We start from the raw sequence: 19,139 nt of genomic DNA on the forward strand, positions 1-19,139 counted from the left end.
TATCAGAAACATGAGAATTAGGTATCTACTCATCATCTTCTGTTTGGTACTCATAATCTGCTCAGACATCAGCAAATGGTCTCTGTTGCTCCCTCAAACACACTAAAGAAAGTGGCTCCTGTTAGACTCCTAAAGAGAAACGCAAGCCCCAAAACTTTCCAATCAAGTTCATCATTACCTTATTAAACAGAACAGAGGAAATCATCAAACAACCTCAGCGACAAATCAGAGGAGGCATTTCTGATGTTCACCATATTTATAAAAAGAACGTCATCAGTGAAAATTACTACTCCTCCTCTCCCATATAGAGATGCTTCCTTGAGCGCTCACACACACACACACATGCACTTACACATACTGTATACACACCAGATGCAAAAATTGCCACAAACCAAGCAGAAGACTTTGAAGATTTCAGAGAGAGGAAGGATATTTACAGCATCAGAATCAGAACACCTGCTGAAAGACACACACTGATCAGAGTGCATTTAAAAAGACATTATGATAATTTCAAACATCTTCAACTTTAAATTAACACACACGTAAATTTAAGATCGGATCTAGACTTACCATAAAACATAAAAACATAATTTGGTCTCAAAATGTATGTTTTAATTATTTTGGAATAACATTTTAGCAGAGTATTTAAATCAAACTGCATATATTAGTGTTTCATGTTTATTGTTAGAAAATTGCCAATTACATATAATAATTGAGCATTAAACAACAACAAAAAATATAAGAATTGGTCATTTCATTCATTACACAATTTAGCAGCCTTTGTGTTGAATTTGGCAATGCTCTTGTTACACACAAGATGGCAGCAAAACATTGGTTATTCTAAATATAGGGTGGCAAAGCATCCTTGCAAAATCTGCAACAGGTCTATCTTCCAATAGAGGGCAGTAAACACTGCAAACCAGCTGTAAAGCATTTTGTCATTTATGTTTAAATGTAAATCCTATCAAAGTTTAATGCAGAAATCGTTTATTGAAATGGTTTACTTAAAATAAAAATCTAACTATTTTTTTCTGGTTGAACATACATTTTTATTGTGTTAAAATGTCTTGACAAAAAGCCTGATATTAAACAAAATGATCATCAAGACATCAACAAACATAATAGTGCTTCAACAAAGGGTTGGGGATGAGTGATGGAGAGATTGAACATTTTATTTACAGTCATCAAAACTGCTGATAGATCAACAATAAATTAAAAGGAGGCAAATTTAACATATGCAAAATGACCATTTAGGTTTTTTTCAAAGTTCTTTATAAAAAATAAAAAAAAACATCAGGGGTGCGATATCAAATCCAAAAGGCATTTTTGTTGCAGTTTATGTACTGTGAATGCATCCAGGTCAGTGCTCTCAGAAAAAAACAACAACATCCAAATCCTCATAAACACACTTCTTCTTTGTCTGTGCATTGTAGAATTCTTTACATTCTTTATGGTTTCTTCACTACCTCCAGAACAGTCAGTTCAAGTTTAACCAGATCCACCAACATCAGTCCACAAGAGCCGAATCGGCACAGAAGTCCATGTCTATAAGATCAGACATCCACAGCTGAGTGTGATCATGTGGCAGTGGCTCTCAGACCCTGTTTCTGCATGACGTTCCAGAGCTTGTGGAGGTTGGACTGAGTGATAAGGTCATCTGGTTTGAGCTGCAGTGCACGGAGGTAGTTGCTCTCAGCTTCCTTCAGCTTCCCATTGAGGTGCAGGATGGCACCGAGATTCATCAGAGCTGCCGGATGCTGGAGAACAACAAAGAGAGATATTGAAAGAGAGAAAAAGGATACAGACAGTTATAAAATTAAGGAAATAATGTGCAACAAATCAGGTAATCATAAGTAGGGACAGATGGAATCTGTGGACATTTTTTTGCTATTTCTGCGCAGAATTTTGTTAAAATTAGAGTTATTTTGGGAGTATCATAACTAAAATCTTAACATATAAACTAAAAGTAATACCTTTTTAACTTGTATTTAATGTGTACTATGCAAATCCAACTAGATCCACTTTATTTGGTAAACGAAGCATATATTATCTATAATAAAAGACAGAAAATATGACTGTACAAACTGTATTGTAAATAAATCATAACAACATGTGTTGTTGTGTTAGTCAATTGTGTTGTGTTAGTCAATAATTGTACTGAAATTAATTTAAAAACTGAATCAATATAAATGTACACACATTTACACTAGTAAATGAACAGGATCAATGATGGGCAAAAAATCTGTAGAAATCTGCGCGCACAGATTCCGTGTGGGCCAAATCACAAGTTTGCAAAAAAACTAAACACATTTACTGTAAATGTTCAGTAATTCTGCAAGTTAACTTCATATATAACATGTAATAAAATGGCTAAGGAAGCTACTTACATCAGGTCTTAAAACAGCTGCTTTGCCATAATATGTTTCAGCTTCCTCATTAAGACTGGCCTGTCTGTAAACAAACACACATACACACATTATTAAAGCCTTTAATTTAAAATCACAGTAATAAAATAGCACAATAATATGACAATAACCATGGCTGACTATTATTATTAGCAAGAGAACGCATTTGACAACAACTTATGTTTAAAATAATAAAATCAATTATTATACAAATTATTATGTTTTGTGATCAACAATGACAAATTCATCAACTTGACAATACTCAAGCCCACAAAAAAATATCAATTTAACTGTAAATTATAATGAATAATTATTAACATGATTTGTTAAGTATTTCACAGTGATAAGAGTGTTTATAGGAATAAGAATGATGGTAAAAATATGATTTTTACATCTGTAACTTGCTAATTATTATAAATATGATTCAGGACTCAACATAATATGGAGTGCCCAATGGCCAGCGTGAGAGATGCACAGGACTGTAGACAGAATCGTTACTGGCCCGATCGGTGCAGTGCTGCCTTGTTAGTAAATTTTAATAGTTGGCAACATGACCGCAACATCAAATCATGAAGCTAAAAGAAAACGTCTGTTTCTAACATTGTGGAAACATTTACATGGGTACAACACAACGAAATAATTCAAGTGATGTTTTGCAAAGTTTGCCGTTTTTTTGGTAGGGCCAGTGAAAAGTTTGGCAGGGCAGGTAAAATCTGAACCACTGGTCCAACTGGGCCAGTAGAAAACATCCTTAGTGTTAAACCCTGTGATTAATAATGTGATACAGAGACAATGATGAAGTTCATTTAAATCTATTGGACCCACATTACATTATTTTAACTCTGTTTAATGTTTCACTTAATGCAGTGATTCTCAATTCCAGTCCTCAGAATTTTGTATGTCTCTCTTATTTTGACACATGAGGATCAGTTTATAAAACTGGTATAAATCTGGTAATGAACTTACAGTATGATCTGAATCAGGTGTGTCAAGTAAAGAAGACATGCATGGCAGGGCTGGAGTGGGGATTGAGAACCACAGACTCGATGCGTTAAGTGGTCTAATAATAAAACATAATGAGTAATGCTAGTTTAATTTCTTTTATACAACTCTGCTGCTTTATTTCGCAATAATTCGAGTTAAATATTAATTAACCAAACTTTTAAAAATTTTAAGTTAATTAAAATCAATACATCCATGCATGATTAGTCAATTAGCAGTGGAATAAGCAGAATAGGCTTTAGCTGGAGGGTCATTAACTCTCCAGAAATCCACACACCTCAGCATATGAGCAGCGCTGAACACCACATCAAACTCCTCATTGTCCAGCTCTGCAGCTTTCTGAGCCATCGCCGCTGCCTCTGCCAGACGAGACTCCTCCAACAGAAACTGACCTGACAGAGAGAGAGAGAGACACACAAAGATGAGCTCACAGGAGAGAAAACAACTCCAACGCAGCAGGTCTGCACTCGAAAATAAGTGCAGATGTGCAGAACAAATGCAGCCAAAAACACAGAGACAAAAGAAAAGTAAAAGTGAGAGACAGATGAAGTTGAACATGCAGAAAAGAGATCATCTGCTGCTTCAGGACATGCAAAGATTACAGATTAATTTCAGCAATTCAAACATTTTTTTTGAGAGGTCTAGAGTGGCTAGTATATAATAATAGTGTTAATAATAATAATAATAATAATAATAATAACAACAATAATAATAATTATATATATATATATAATATTAATGATAATAATAATATTATTAATAATAATAATAATAATAATAACAATAATAAATAATAATCATAATGATAATAAAAATAATAATAATAACAATACTAATAATGATAAAAATATAATTAATAATAATAATGATAATAATAATGATAGTAATAATAAATAACAATTAAAAATAATAATAAATATATAAATAATAATAATATTAATAATAATAATAATAATAATAATAATAATAATAATAAATAATGATCATAATAAATGATGATAAAATAATAATAACTATAAATAATAATTATAAATAATAATATTAATAATAAATAATAATAATAATAATAATAATAAATAATGATAATAATAAATAATGATAAAAATAAAAATAATAATAATTATAGATAATAATAATAATAATAATAATAATAATAATAATAATAATAATAAATAATAGTAATAATAATAATAATAATAATAATAATAATAATAATCATAATAATAAAAATAATTATACTTATTATTATTCATATTTATATGTAATTTTTAATTTATAGGAAACATTTGTTGTTGATTGGATGATGAATAAATTAAAAGTTTGGATGCAAAAACCTCTAAGTGCCGTCTAAAATGTCCATCTAAAATCAACATTTTTCTTTGTTTATGTTGAGATATTTCACTTTAAACACCAGGAAAAGGGCTTATTCTTTGCCATAAAAGTGATATTACTGAACATAAACACTGGAGCCTGATAATATACTAATTTTAGAGGAAAATTTCAGACGGCATTTAGAGGTTTTTGCATCTTAACTCTTCAAATAATGATCATTTGCTTATTAAAACACAAAATTTATTGTTGACTGGTAAATAAATGACTGGTTGTTAAATAAAAATTGGTTGCATAAATAACTTTCGTAAAAATTTTATTTATTAATTGTAAACATGTTTGGTAAAACTTCACAATAAAGTTGTATTATTTCATGTTAGTTAACATTAGTTAATGAAAATACATCGGCTTATTGTTATTTTGTTAACTCAGTTCATTAACTAATGTTAACATGCTTGAGTTTGGATGTTAATAATGCATTAGTAAATGGTGAACTATGATTAACAAATGCTATACAAGCATTTGTTCATAATTAGTTCATGTTTAGTAAATGAACTAACGAAACCTTATTTTAAAGTGTTACAATGTTTAATGACATTGGTAAATTGTGCTAAAAGTAGGCTACCGGTACATATTCAATTGCAAAGATGAACTTGGACATTTGCAATTTGATTAAATGAATTACAAAATCAATTCTGTTCTGAACACTTGCCAAGTGGTTTAAAGGTTTGTCCATGTTGTTTTGAGAAAGTAATTCCTGTTTCAAGAAATGAGCCAAACCAATAGAGAAAAACGGTAAAACATTGGTTGTTATTTAAGACTTCACAATTTCACACTTCATAACAAAAGACTCCTTTATAAAACCTTTATAATCATGTCATGAATGTGAAGGATATTGTATGCATGCTTAGGAGGAAAACTGTCATTAAGTGTCTTTTTCACAGATCTGACATTTTAAATGCAAAGATGACATTATTAATAAACTTTGTTGATTAACAAATAATTGTTCACTGATAAATAAGCAGCTGTTAAATAAGAACAAGAGAGGTAAAGACACATACACACAAAATGTAGGGCTAATAATTTAACCCAATAGAAGGGTAAAAATATTTGGTCGCTACGTTAGGTTGAACATTTATTAAATTGCATCCATAAGAACTCATTTAGTTGGGTTGTAATTAAAATTTGTTGGGATAATCTCTAAGAAAAGTGCATAATACGTAATTTATTTATTTATTATTATTATTATTATTATTATTATCATTATTATTACAATTATTATTATTATTACAATAACTATTATTATTATTATTATTATTATTACTATCATTATTATTACAATTATTATTATTATTATTGTTGTTATTATTATTATTATTATTATTATTATTATTATTATTATTATTATTATTACAATTATTATTATTATTATTATTATTATTATTATTATTATTACAATTATTATTATTATTATTATTATCATCATTATTACTATTATTATTACAATTATTATTATTATTATTATTATTATCATTGTTAGTATTATTATTATTATTATTGTTAGTATTATTATTATCATCATCATCATCATCATCATCATCATTATTATTATTATTATTATTATTATTATTATTATTATTATTATTATCGTCATAAACAACCTAATATATTGGATTAAAATAACCTAACAGCGGTTCTTAAGAAAAAAAAAAAAAACATTGTTGGGTTTCCTGTTGGGTTATTATTAACCCAACTGTTTTAAGTGAGTACAGTTGTCTAATTAATGTCCCACCATAATGCATATAGCAGTTTCCTCTAGCAGGATCCAGCTCTATCGCCTTCAGGAAGTAACGCTCTGCTTCAGACTTCTGTCCCTGTGGAGAAATTAAGAAACAATTAAGCCCGCACCCACCGTCACTAATGAAGAAGCACGGTCGTAAACGGATGCTTTAAATTTGCACAACGTATGATGTTAGATGTTATCATAGCGTGGGAAAGTAAGCGCACTTGTGTACTCGTTTCTTCATGTTTAATGAGCAGTTGTCTCACTTTCTTTATGGTTCAGCGCTGATTGCTTCCATGTTGGTGTTACCTTAGCAAACAGTCTTGTCATAAACAGCGCGGTCATATTAGACTTGCTACAATGAACGCTTCTGTGCTAAACACTTTAGATAAAAGAAATAACTTGGAAAGCCGTAGTATTGCATGCTCTCGTTGGCTGCGGTTGCTGAAAAGCATTCAACTACATCCAAAAGCGCTTATCAAAAATGTATAGGTCTATAATACTTAATACTTAGCAGTCAAGACTGCTAAATGGCTTCAGATCTGAATCCAAAAGGGTAAATACAAAACGAGCTATTATTTTAGCCTCAGACTGAGATTTTATCATCTGACTGAAGCGATTAATTAGCTTTTAAAGGTTTCAATGTAAAACCCACCTCAGAAACTGTGTTCAAACACAGATTTCTCTATATAATACAGGACAGAAAAAGAAGAAGCAGTACATTAAATGTCCTGAATCTTCAGTTTTTGGACATCTGATAAATACAGTGAGGTACATCATAACAAAACATTAGCCATTTTGTTCAGCTGCAACTAATTTCTCAGGTAAAACACTGCAGTTCCTCGACAGATGGTCAAAAGTTCACCAATGACCTGTTTTCAATAAGGAGAGAGTAATTACATTAAGTACGGCGCTTGAGGGGTAATAACTGGTTTTAATCTGTGTGTATTAAGTGGGCAGGTCGGTGGGGGGTTTTAAAGTAAGCAAGCATGTTTGAAGCAATAGTCTGGACTCTTGACCAGTCGTGCCGAGAGACAAACCCAAATCAGATTAGGAGGAGGATATGAGATATCGCGTCCTGGGGGAAACACAGCTGCTCGACCTTTCTTTATACCCCCTCTGCATTTACATCATGATGGTCAGAAAGGAAAATAGCTAGGACACTGTCTATTTCTTATGCAGGGGAAGAGGAAAATTAATAATAATAACAATAAATGGGAATATTCAATGGCGATGATCATCACAGTGATGTTGGTGCTGATTTCTGTGACTGTTTTGAGTCGATGCTCCTCTCAAGGTCAAAGCAATTTATTTCTTTTCCTCAGCACTGAGCCTCTTAAAGATCGCCTGTGGCAAAAATGATTTTAAGAAAGACTCTCATCAGACGTCTCTGGATTCTTCTTTCCACTTGATCACCCATTTCTAGTTTAAAATCAAACGAAATCAATTTAATATTTAATAACGCTTTGACAAATCCATTTGGTTTTAGGTTTTCACATTCATACAGAATTTATAAATAGCGGGTAAAATATGTAAGTCACAAATACAGCGGCAAAAGTCTGAGGTACAATAGGAGCATTTTTAGTTGTGTTAGTTATAGATGGATTAATAGAACGGATGGATGAATGAATGAAAAAACAAATAGAGAGAAGGATTAAAGTTCGATCGGAAAGAAGGACATATAGATAAGACGAAGGATGGATGGACGGATGGATGGATGGATGGATGGATGGATGGATGGATGGATGGATGGATGGATGGATGGATGGATGGATGGATGGATGGATGGATGGATAGATAAATAGATAGATAGGAAAATGGAAGGATGGATGGATGGATGGATAGGAAAATGGAAGGATGGATGGATAGATGGATTGATGGATGGATAGACAGGAAATTTATGGATAGATGGATGCATAGACAGATGGACAGGAAAATGGATGAATGGATGAATGGATGGATGGATGGATGGATGGATGAATGGATGGACAGGAAAATGGATGGATGAATGGATTGATATATGAATGGATGGATGGACAGGAAAATGGATGGATGGATGGATGGGAAAATGGAAGGATGGATGGATGGATGGATGGATAGATGGATGGATGGATGGATGGATGGATTTATGGATGGATAGACAGGAAAATTGATGGATAGATGGATGGATAGACGGATGGACAGGAAAATGGATGGATGGACAGAAAAAAGGATGGATGGATGGATGGATGGATGGATGGATGGATGGATGGATGGATGGATGGATGGACAGGAAAATGAATGGATGAATGGATTGATATATGGATGTATGGATGGACAGGAAAATGGATGGATGGATGGATGGATGGATGGATGGATGGATGGACAGGAAAATGCATGAATGAATGGATAATTAGATGAATGGACGGATGGATGGTAATTGTCTGAAGAATGAATTGAAAAAGGGATGATGAATAGACGGATGGCCACATAGAAAGGACAGAAAGGAAAAAGAAATGATAAATGGATGGATGAAAGAGCCTAATTATATTATACTAATATGAACATGAACACAATCGTGTCAATAATGTTCTAATCAGATTGACTCACCATAATAGACAGTAGCTTTCCATAGGTCAGGTGGGCAGGAATATGATCTGGTTTGGCCTTTAGTGACTCTCTATACCAATGTCCAGCTTCCTCTAGAATATTCAGCCTCATATACGCCTCACCTGTAGGCCAAAATCAGAAAATCACCTAAACTTGTTAACAATCCAAGTGCACTGAAAGGCATGCATCACTATGTTATATTTTGAACAGTGATTGAAAACATTTTAAGATATTGATTTTCCCAAAATTGATTCACAGACAAAAAACCACTACACATTAACACAAAAAAAGATCTTATACTGCCTGATGTCCAGAATCAAAAGTAAACCCTGTTGTGAGATTGAAAAAGACCGCTGTAGTCTCCTTCATACAATATTAATGAAAGGAAAGAAACCAAAACACTACAAGTTAAACTTTCAAAACCAAGGTCATGCCTTTGGTTCCCTAAGAATCTCCTATGTACTATTAATGTACGCCTTGAATGGGCAGTAAAGTCACTTCGGATAAAAGTGCCTGCCAAACGAATAAATGTAAAGTCATCATCTCTGGACACTCAAACAGTAACACAAGGACACATTATTTATGTATCGAATTCCAGTCACATCTCAAGAAGCATTTTTTCCCCTCATAATAGGATGAGAGGAGGAGTAATGCAGACTATTAATGAAATGAAAAATCACTAGGGGTGGGAATAAAAAAAAGATTTTTCTGAATATTAAAGTATAGTGAAATAATATTTAAATATAATGTAAAACATAAATAAATATATATTGGTGACAGTGGTGAAGTTCATTAAACTGGATTAGACCATCATTCTGAGAATCTCCTCTCTCCCAGCTTGTTTTGTTCATTTATAAGAGCTTATGTTGTATTTGCTCTGCAATATTGTCGAATTTAAATTGTCGAGTGTTGACTGGTAAACTATTGTAGAATAATGTACGGCAACACGTGATGAGGAGGGTGCCCTATTGTTTTATTAAGTTTTCTCATATTTTGTGGTTGGTTGGCAGGTAAGTGAATGTAGTTCAATTTGTTTTTATTTATGTGCAGGTAAAAGGATTTGAAACTTAGTTAGTTGTTGAATTTTTCTTTGTTATTTTAGATTTGCCTCAGCAAGATTTTTGTCTCCTTAAAATTTTAACGCCAAATAAATTTGACTTTACGTAATTATTTGGTCAGTCGTCTTTGTTTATATATGTTTAATTTAATTTAATTTAATTTAATTTAATTTAATTTAATTTAATTTAATTTAATTTAATTTAATTTAATGTTACGTGTCTGTCTTGCCTTTTGAAGCCACGCAAACTTTTGAGTATGTAAAAACTAAAAACATTTAGGTCATATTCTAAATTTAAAATGCAGTATGCTTATTGGTTGATTTTAAAAAGTACAAAAAAAAAACAAGACAAAAATAATTCAAAATCTGATGAGACTAAATACTTTTAATTACAAAACTCAATTATAAATATTTTTATAATGCCCAAATCTTCAAAAGGATTTGTAAATGAGCGTTTATAAATTTACTATAAATGTAAAAAGTTTACCATAAATTTAGTTACTAATTAACAACATAATTATATACGTAGATGTAAGTGTTTTCTTACTCTCAAATTTCACTACACCTGAATGCATTTTAACTGAGAAATGAACATACCCATCATGTTGTATAAACTCTGTGGTGCGAATTGTCGTGGCATTTTCCGAACTGCCTCTTTATACACAGACAGCGCTTCCTGTAGATGACACACAAAAATCAGCTTGTCTGTATCTAATAAGAAAACTGCTTAATAATAAACAAATGACAAAAACACATCTAATTTAAACTGAGCATGTAGACTTCAATAATCCTCAATGAATGAGCTGAGCTCTACCTCATGCTGGCCCTGATCATGCAGCAGTTTGCCAAGGTTGTACAAGCAGCTGGTCACAGAGCTTTTGTGTGCATGAGGGTCCTTCAGATTCTCATCTGGGATGTCCGCGCATGTGTGAAAAGTCCGCTTGGCCTCTTCAATATTCCCCTGGGAGACCAGAATGATGCCCACATTCAAGTATGCAGCTGTGAGAAATAGGACAATAAGTAAGAGACTCATTCTGACGGTCAATAAAGTGAAATATTTAGAGCTGAACTCACAGGCCAGGGTCGGTCTGCTCCCGATGGCCAGTTTATAATAGTGAAGAGCCTCAGAAAACCGTTCGTTCTCCTGTAGCAGCAAACCACTGTGTTAAATCAAAAAAAAAACACAGACCGTTTTAAAGCATGAGAAGTCAGATTTGAAGTAGGTCACAATTTAAGTCACAATTCATCCCGTTAACAAACTGCTATTAGCTCAATATACGGTAGCCTTTTGTTTACAATTCACAGTATTTATAAACCATTAACTAACAATATTAGCTTATTAATTGAGAGGGGTCTAGATGCAGACTAAGTGCAGTTGCAATCTGAGCCGCATGCAATGCTTTTTAAGCAATGCTTTTTCCCAGTGACGTCACTAGCTTCATCAAGTGCATTGTGTCTGACATTACATCTCTGAGAAATGCAGCTTGCAAATACAGCACAAGATTTAAAGCATTACCGTGAAGTTATATGACTATTAAATTGAGAATTAATTTTATCTCCATTGTTACTGTATGGAAGCATGTAAGTAGCAAAATTAATGTTTATTTTATTTATTTATTAAATTCAAGTTGAATATTATCAAGTTATTAAATTATTATCTTTCAATAATACTTATATAATTTCATTATGGACCAAACTTTGCACATGTGTCAGGGAGAATGCAAATTTGAATACAGAAATGGATTGTCATTTTCCGAATAAGAATTTTGCTACTGATATGCTTCCGTATTAATGAGTGTTAGAGGTCTCTCATGCTTCAAGCCTGCAAATCAGGACTTATAAATCCCTGTCACACACACTCGCGCCCTGAGAGATATAGCAAACACTTGCACTGCTCCTCAACCTCCCACATCCCTTGTATGAATGCTAAGTATGACTCTCCTTTAACAAGGTCTGGTTGAACTTTTCCTTACCATTTTAGGGCCACTTTTGAACGAATTACTCGCACTGCAGCAGTATAGATAAACAATTTTATGGCACAAATCCACATTGCGTACTACTGCATCTGTTCATGTCTGCTACTCTGCAGAAGGCACGTTCGTTGGATTTTGGCAGTTCCCATGGAAAACTGGATAAGATAGAGCTGTATGACCTTGACAAAACTAACAGCCCACATACTGTTGAGGGATTACAGTGAGAAAGAGCTGTGGAGTCCACCATGTTGTTTGCTTATTTCTGGTAAAATAAAATGTATAATAATAATATAGAATAGCATATAATAATAATAATAATAATAATAATAATAATAATAATAATAATAATAATAATAATAATAATAATAATAATATTATTATTATTAATATTATTATTATTATTATTTTGTATGATTTAAATATAAAAACAGCAGCAAGTTCTTCATGTAAATATTTGTTTTTGAATATTTAATGTATGACAAAACATTAAGTTTAAAAAAAAATAAAATCAATTATTTTTATTAAGACAGCACAAACTAAATAGGTAAAAACATGCTATTTCCTTATATATAGGTAAATATAAATAGGTAATTTCCTTATATAAAGCATGAGTATATACTGTGAGTACTTGAACACTTTAGCCACAAATGCATACATGAGAATTGATAATATCACAACATATTAAACCCTTAAGTTCCCATTATTTTCCATAAAGACAGAAAAAGCACTGCTTTTCAGACAACAACATGACAAAACAATGTTTGATGTGTTTAAAAAATAATAATAAATATATTCATGCTCTGGAATAGACTGCCTCTGAACATCTGCCTTGCAACTTCAACTTCATCCTTGTTGTTAAAGATGCAGTTTTTACTCCCAAACTTTTTAATTATTGTGTGTATTTTCATGTTTTTGTATCAGTTGGTTTTGTATTTGTTTTATTCTTCTTACCTTTTATCTGATCATGCGTATGTTCAGCACTTTGGCCAGGCTTGCTGTGATAAATGTGCAACAGTATATAAATAAAATGTACTTACTTTGTGTAAAATTTAGCAGTCATGTTGATGCTTCATGTAAACAAAATCCACTAAAAATCACATTGAGACCAGCTAGTTATGTTTTTTAAGTTAGTATTTTTTTAAGATCTTGTGTACTCCGGTGCGACTTCATTTTATTTATTATTTTTTTGCTTTTAAAAATATCTACACTGAAATAAATGATTTTCATACTTAAATTTTTTTGTCTTGTTTCAAGTCCAAGTATTTAGAAATTCTTAAATCAAGAAGTATTTTCAAGACAAGCAAAACATAATGTCTTGTTTTAAGAAATAATATGCCAAATTGAAGTGAGTTTGTCCTTAAAACAAGCTAAATAGTCTGCCAATGGGGTAAAAAAAAAAAAATCTTAGGAAATCTTAAGGAAAAACAAGATTATTTTTTTTACCGCATTGGCAGATTATTTAGCTTGTTTTAAGGACAAAATAACTTCAATTTGGCATGTTATTTCTTTTAAAAAAAACATCATGTTTTGCTTGCCAGGAAAAGTCTTCTTGATTTAAGAATTTTTAGATATTTGGACTAGAAACAAGACATAAAAAAATTAAGCAAGAGAAGCATTTTTTTACAGTGTGCAAAAATATTCTGATCATTTAAAAGTGTTTTGTGACTGTGTAAAAAAATGTATTTATGACTATATTTGTATACTCACAGGTTGTAGAGCATGTCTGCCATATTGCCTCGGTAATACAGAGCATTTCTGTATGCTCTCTCAGCCTCTGCCATCTTTCCCTGGTTCTTCAAGACATTACCCAGATTACCCCAAGCTGAGGAAAACATCATGAAGAGCATTTATTTAGGCATTTATTATGGAATGATATCTAACATTTGAAGTTTTTATAATTATCAGCCCCCTGTATATTTTTCCCCAATTTCTGTTTAACATTAAGAAGATTTATTTTCAACATTTCTAAACATAATAGGTTTGATCATTCGATCATTTCTAATAACTAATTTATTTTATCTTTGCCATGAAGGCAGTACATAATATTTGACTAGATATGCTTCAAGATACTAGCATTCAGCATAAAGTGACATTTAAAGGCTTAACTAGGTTAATTAGACAAGTTATTGTATAACAATGGTTTGTTCTGTAGACAAGCAAAAAATATTGCTTAAGGTGGCTAATAATATTGACCTTAAAATGATTTTAAGAAAATTAAAAACTGATTCTATTCTGGCCGAAATAAAACAAATAAGACTTTCTCCAGAAAAAAAATATATTATAGGAAATACTGTGAAAAATTCCTTGCTCTGTTAAACATCATTTGGGAAATATTTAAAAAAGAATTCACAAGAGGGCTAATCATTTTGACTGTATATACTGTGTATATTACCAATAGATTTGAAATTACATTAAATGTTTATTGTCTAGATATTAAATTTATACAATAATAATGCTTTATTATTATCATCGCTCTCCAAACCCACCTTTAGCAGGATTTACAGCAATGCCAGATCTGTAGAGCATCTCCTCACTCTTCCAGTCCTGGTTCCTCCTCACAGTCCTCAGGCTGTAGAGAAGCACCAGACCTGCAGTACAGGTCAGCAGGAGAGCTCTGAAGCTTTTTGACCGGCAACGGACAAACAAGCTCCTCACCCCGGCGGTCACGAGCAGACAGAAGCCCATACTGGGGATATACAGCACCCGCTCGGCCACCACAAAACCCACATAGAAGAACAAATTAGTGGCAGGGATGAAGGGCAAAACCAGCAGCCCAAGAGAAAACACCACCACATTCTCTGTGGCTGGAAGTGTTTTTGGAGAAACTTTGAGGGATTTATTATGATATCCGTTACTTTTTAGGTTTAAGTCCCTGTAGTGATTGTCATTGTGCTTATGACTGCATCCATTAGTTGCATATTTTCCGTTGCTCACATGTGATTTTCCATTGCTTTCGTTGATTTTAGTGGCCTGTAGCGGTGGGTTTCTGAGGCTAAACCATGCTAGGAGAGCAAATCCTGTGTAAAACATAACAGACTGAAGGTTCCTCCAATCAGCAATGGATTTGAGCAAAGGAACAGCATCCATTGACCAATCAAAGCTGAGTTTGTCAGGGCAGAGGAGGAGCCAGGCATTAACAGATGGCAGGTACAGGAATGTAAGCGCTCTAGTGAGGAAATGAGGTGAATCGGCTGCAGGGTTGTCCGAGTTGGAGAAGTTTGGTGGCTTGTTGCCCATCCAGTGAAATCGAGCTGTGAGCAGAATTATTCCCCAACCGACCAGCCATGCTAAACTGACCAGCAGGCTCCTGTTCTTCCGCTAGAAAAGAAGAGAAGTACATTATTACTTCATTTGTCTGCACATACATACACATTCATTTTTTCTTCTTAAATAATTTAACAGTTTCATCAGTTTACACATTTTACCTCCTTTTAACATCAATTTACCGTTCCCCTCACCAACAGCATCAGTTACACTAATTAGATATTGCTATCATCAATTCAATAAACACCAGTAAATAATAAAAAAACTCAATTAAAAAACAAACACACAACAAATAATAATAATAATAATAATGATAATAATAATAATAATAATAATAATAATAATAATAATAATAATAGTAAGTAAATAAATAAATAGAATAGGATTATTTTTAATTACACTTTACTTATGCGTCTCACTACAGTGACCTTATTCAGCTTTCAAAAATGCCAAATATTTTCCCCATCTTCTCTGATAAACATCCAATTCATCAAGTAATCTATACGTCATTTTTCATATTTCTGGCCTGGTGATCCCATACTGCCCCAATAATATTAAGGTTTAGACTCTGTGGAGGCCATTTTATGACTGTCTGCGTTTAATCAGCTGTTTTGATCTTTTTTATCTTAGAAGACACCTGCTGTTTAGGCCTATAATGATAAAGAATTTTTGTTTAGCAATATATTATCACAGAAATTGTTGCGATAAGGGACATTATTGTCATTTTGAGATGTCACTGACCGCCATCCCCGCATACTAGTTTGACTTATCCATTGATAAGACTTTTCGATGGATTCAAATCCATCTTTACACCCCTGCACATTCTTTGACAGAATTTCTTTATTTTATTTTTTTATTTTATTTATTATTTTTTTTAATTCTTTAAATTTCAAGTTAAGTCAGATTTAAATGTGAAACATTGCCTCTGCAACTAGCTAAATATATATATTTTTTCAGTTAACATTTGATATAATAACTCTTATTTGTTGTTTGAAGGTCACAAAAACCATAAGTTTCAACCAAACAACCCCTGGTACATACAGTATAAGTTACTATTTTAATTTGAAATTAAACCAAATGTTAGTGCGAAATATTCCCTCAGAAACTAGCTAAAATTGTATTTTTTTACAGTTAACATTTACTATAGACCAGTGTTTCTCAACCACGTTCCAGGAGGACCACCAGGGCTGCATGTTTTGGATGTCTCCTTCGTCTGTCACACCCATTACAGCTCTTTCAGTCTCTGCTAATGAGCTGATGATCTGAATCAAGTGTGTTTGGTTAAGGAAACATGGAAAATGCGCAGAGCTGGTGCTCCTCCGGGAACGTGGTGATGTCATTGACTCATGAACATTTCCTCCTTGTTATCAAACTATTTTAGAACAATAATAAGAGATAAATCAATCATAACTTAATGTTAAAACAGCTATCATAACATTATGTATCAATATGTGGACCTTTTTGGATTCACAGAAGCTATGGAAGTTACAAATATAAAACAGGAAATACATTAGAATTGTTATTGTTTACAGTATGTCCCTCAAAATGCTTTATAATAACTCTGGATTTTATTTCCTTCGAACAGTAAATAATAGTTTCAACAAAACAACCCCTGGTACATAAAAGCACCAGAATAAAAAATAATAATTTCCCCTTATACTGCATATTATAAACTAGACAGTCCTTTCAGCATAAAAGAGAAAAATCTTTTCTCGTAAAATTGTGTAATGGCATCTGACAGAGTGCATATTGGGCAAGTCGAGCCCAAAGTCTGTGGAAATTAAATGCCAGAAATATTGATTCCTGTATTACACACACACGGGATCAGAAATGTATGGACTAAAGCCTTAATAGATCCTCCACTTACATTGAGTGTGACACTTCGATCTATATTTCAGATATTGCTGTACTGAGCTCAGTTTCATCACTTGTTTTTGTTCCTGCTCTTTTGTAGCTGCAAAATCAATCTTAGAATGAAGAGAGTGTAAAGACCTCATCGGTATAAATGTGACAAACAATCAATGGGAAAAAAGCAGCTTTCTTTGAAGATGAAAAAACATAGACATTCTCTGCTTTATACCTTTCATAAACGTAAAAAAAAAAAAAATCTATGTTTTAAAAAAATCTATGCACAAATCCCCCCCCCCCCCCCCCCCCCCCATCCTAAAAAAACAAAAAACAAATGGCTTAAGCACTTAGTCCAAAAATCCAGAGAGAAATAGACAGGGCATTGGAGGACGCTGATATACTGAATTAATTACAAAGCAGTTCCTAAAGAGGACAAAGGAGGAGTTCAGCTGCTGGTAATCACAGCACTCATAATGAGGAAAGCTGCTGGTTTATAGCCTTATCCACAGGGATTCCATCCAAATTCAATTGGGGTCATTCAGTTTTTAGCACCTTTCTCAAAGCAAACCTTTCTCTTGATGCTAAAAACTGATCCATGATCAAATATCTAACTTTTAGACCTACAATGCAATCTGAAAACATCTAGTAATAACACATCAAAAGAGATCATGCATGTAAAAGTCATTACTAAAAAATGCTGGGACACCAGGACACCATTCAAATTCATTCAGGATCTTTCAGTTTTAAGCACTTTACTCCAAGCAAACCTTTCTCTTGATGCTAAAAACTGATGCATGATCAAATATCTAACTTTAGACCTAGAATGCAATCTAAACACATTTAATAACACCTTAAAAGAGATCATGCAAAGGTCATTACTAAAAAATGATGGGACACCAGGACACCATCAAAAATCATTCAGGATCATTCAGTTTTTAGCACCATTGTCAAAGCAATCCCTACTCTTGATGCTAAAAACTGATGCATGATCAAATATCAAATTGTAGACCTACAATGCAATCTAAACGCATCTAATAACACCTCAAAAGAGACCATGCATGTAAAAGTCATTACTTAAAAAATGCTGAGACACCATCCAATATCATTTGCGATCTTTCAGTTTTTAGCACCTTTCTCAAGGCAAACTTTTTCCTTGATGCTAAAAACTAATGCATGATAAAATATCTGACTTGTAGACCAACGATGTAATCTAAAAACATTTAATAACACCTTAAAAGAGATGATGCATGTAAAAGTCATTACTAAAAAATGCTGGGACACCAGGACACCATCCAAATTCATTTGGGATCTTTCAGTTTTTAGCACTTTTCTCAAAGCAAACCTTTCTCTTGATGCTAAAAACTGATGCATGATCAAATATCCAACTTTAGACCAACAATGCAATCTAAACACATCTAATAACACCTTAAAAAAAGATCATGTCAAAGTCATTACTAAAATAAATGCTGTACAAAGAAATGTAAGATCCACAACATCATTTCACAGCTCAATGTTCTGTCACTGCAGATACGCCATTGCATTAATCAAACTGGTAATCTTCCCACTCGCACAACACTGACACAAACGAACCAAAATATTGTGCGTCATCACTGAATTACCAACAGTACAAAGCGTTCCATCAAAGATTCATTTAACGCTCTAATCAGACCTCCAACTCCAAGTTTGCAAATCAAATTAGCCTTGTTTTTCAGAACAACAACCTACGCTAAACCAGCACCCACACAGAAAAACCCATTGAGCTTTATCTCATCTGAATCCGATTAGAGAGCAAATGGGATGAAAAATTGCCCTCTATCTGCATTGTGTGCTTTTTGTATGGACAAAATTCAAAAACGAATCTACCGCGGATTGTTTTAGACTCCGCATTC

General features: G+C 32.8%; 1 protein-coding gene across 2 annotated transcripts in view; it reads right to left on the reverse strand.

The window, feature by feature from the left end:
• Positions 1-1,024: 1,024 nt before the first annotated feature.
• Positions 1,025-19,139, reverse strand: part of tmtc2a (transmembrane O-mannosyltransferase targeting cadherins 2a) — a 50,602-nt gene continuing 32,487 nt past the window's right edge. Inside the window, 10 exon segments of one of the 2 annotated variants that reach the window (NM_001130603.1) lie at positions 1,523-1,757; positions 2,388-2,451; positions 3,685-3,799; positions 6,529-6,610; positions 9,109-9,230; positions 10,763-10,841; positions 10,980-11,164; positions 11,240-11,325; positions 13,846-13,960; positions 14,625-15,456. In NM_001130603.1, coding sequence (NP_001124075.1) covers positions 1,578-1,757; positions 2,388-2,451; positions 3,685-3,799; positions 6,529-6,610; positions 9,109-9,230; positions 10,763-10,841; positions 10,980-11,164; positions 11,240-11,325; positions 13,846-13,960; positions 14,625-15,456 — 1,860 coding nt within the window. In that variant the 3' untranslated portion in view covers positions 1,523-1,577. 2 annotated transcript variants of the gene reach the window in all.

The sequence above is a fragment of the Danio rerio genome, chromosome 4 (genome assembly GCF_052040795.2).
Source record: "Danio rerio strain M-AB ecotype USA chromosome 4, GRCz13ab, whole genome shotgun sequence".
Taxonomy (NCBI): domain Eukaryota; kingdom Metazoa; phylum Chordata; class Actinopteri; order Cypriniformes; family Danionidae; genus Danio; species Danio rerio.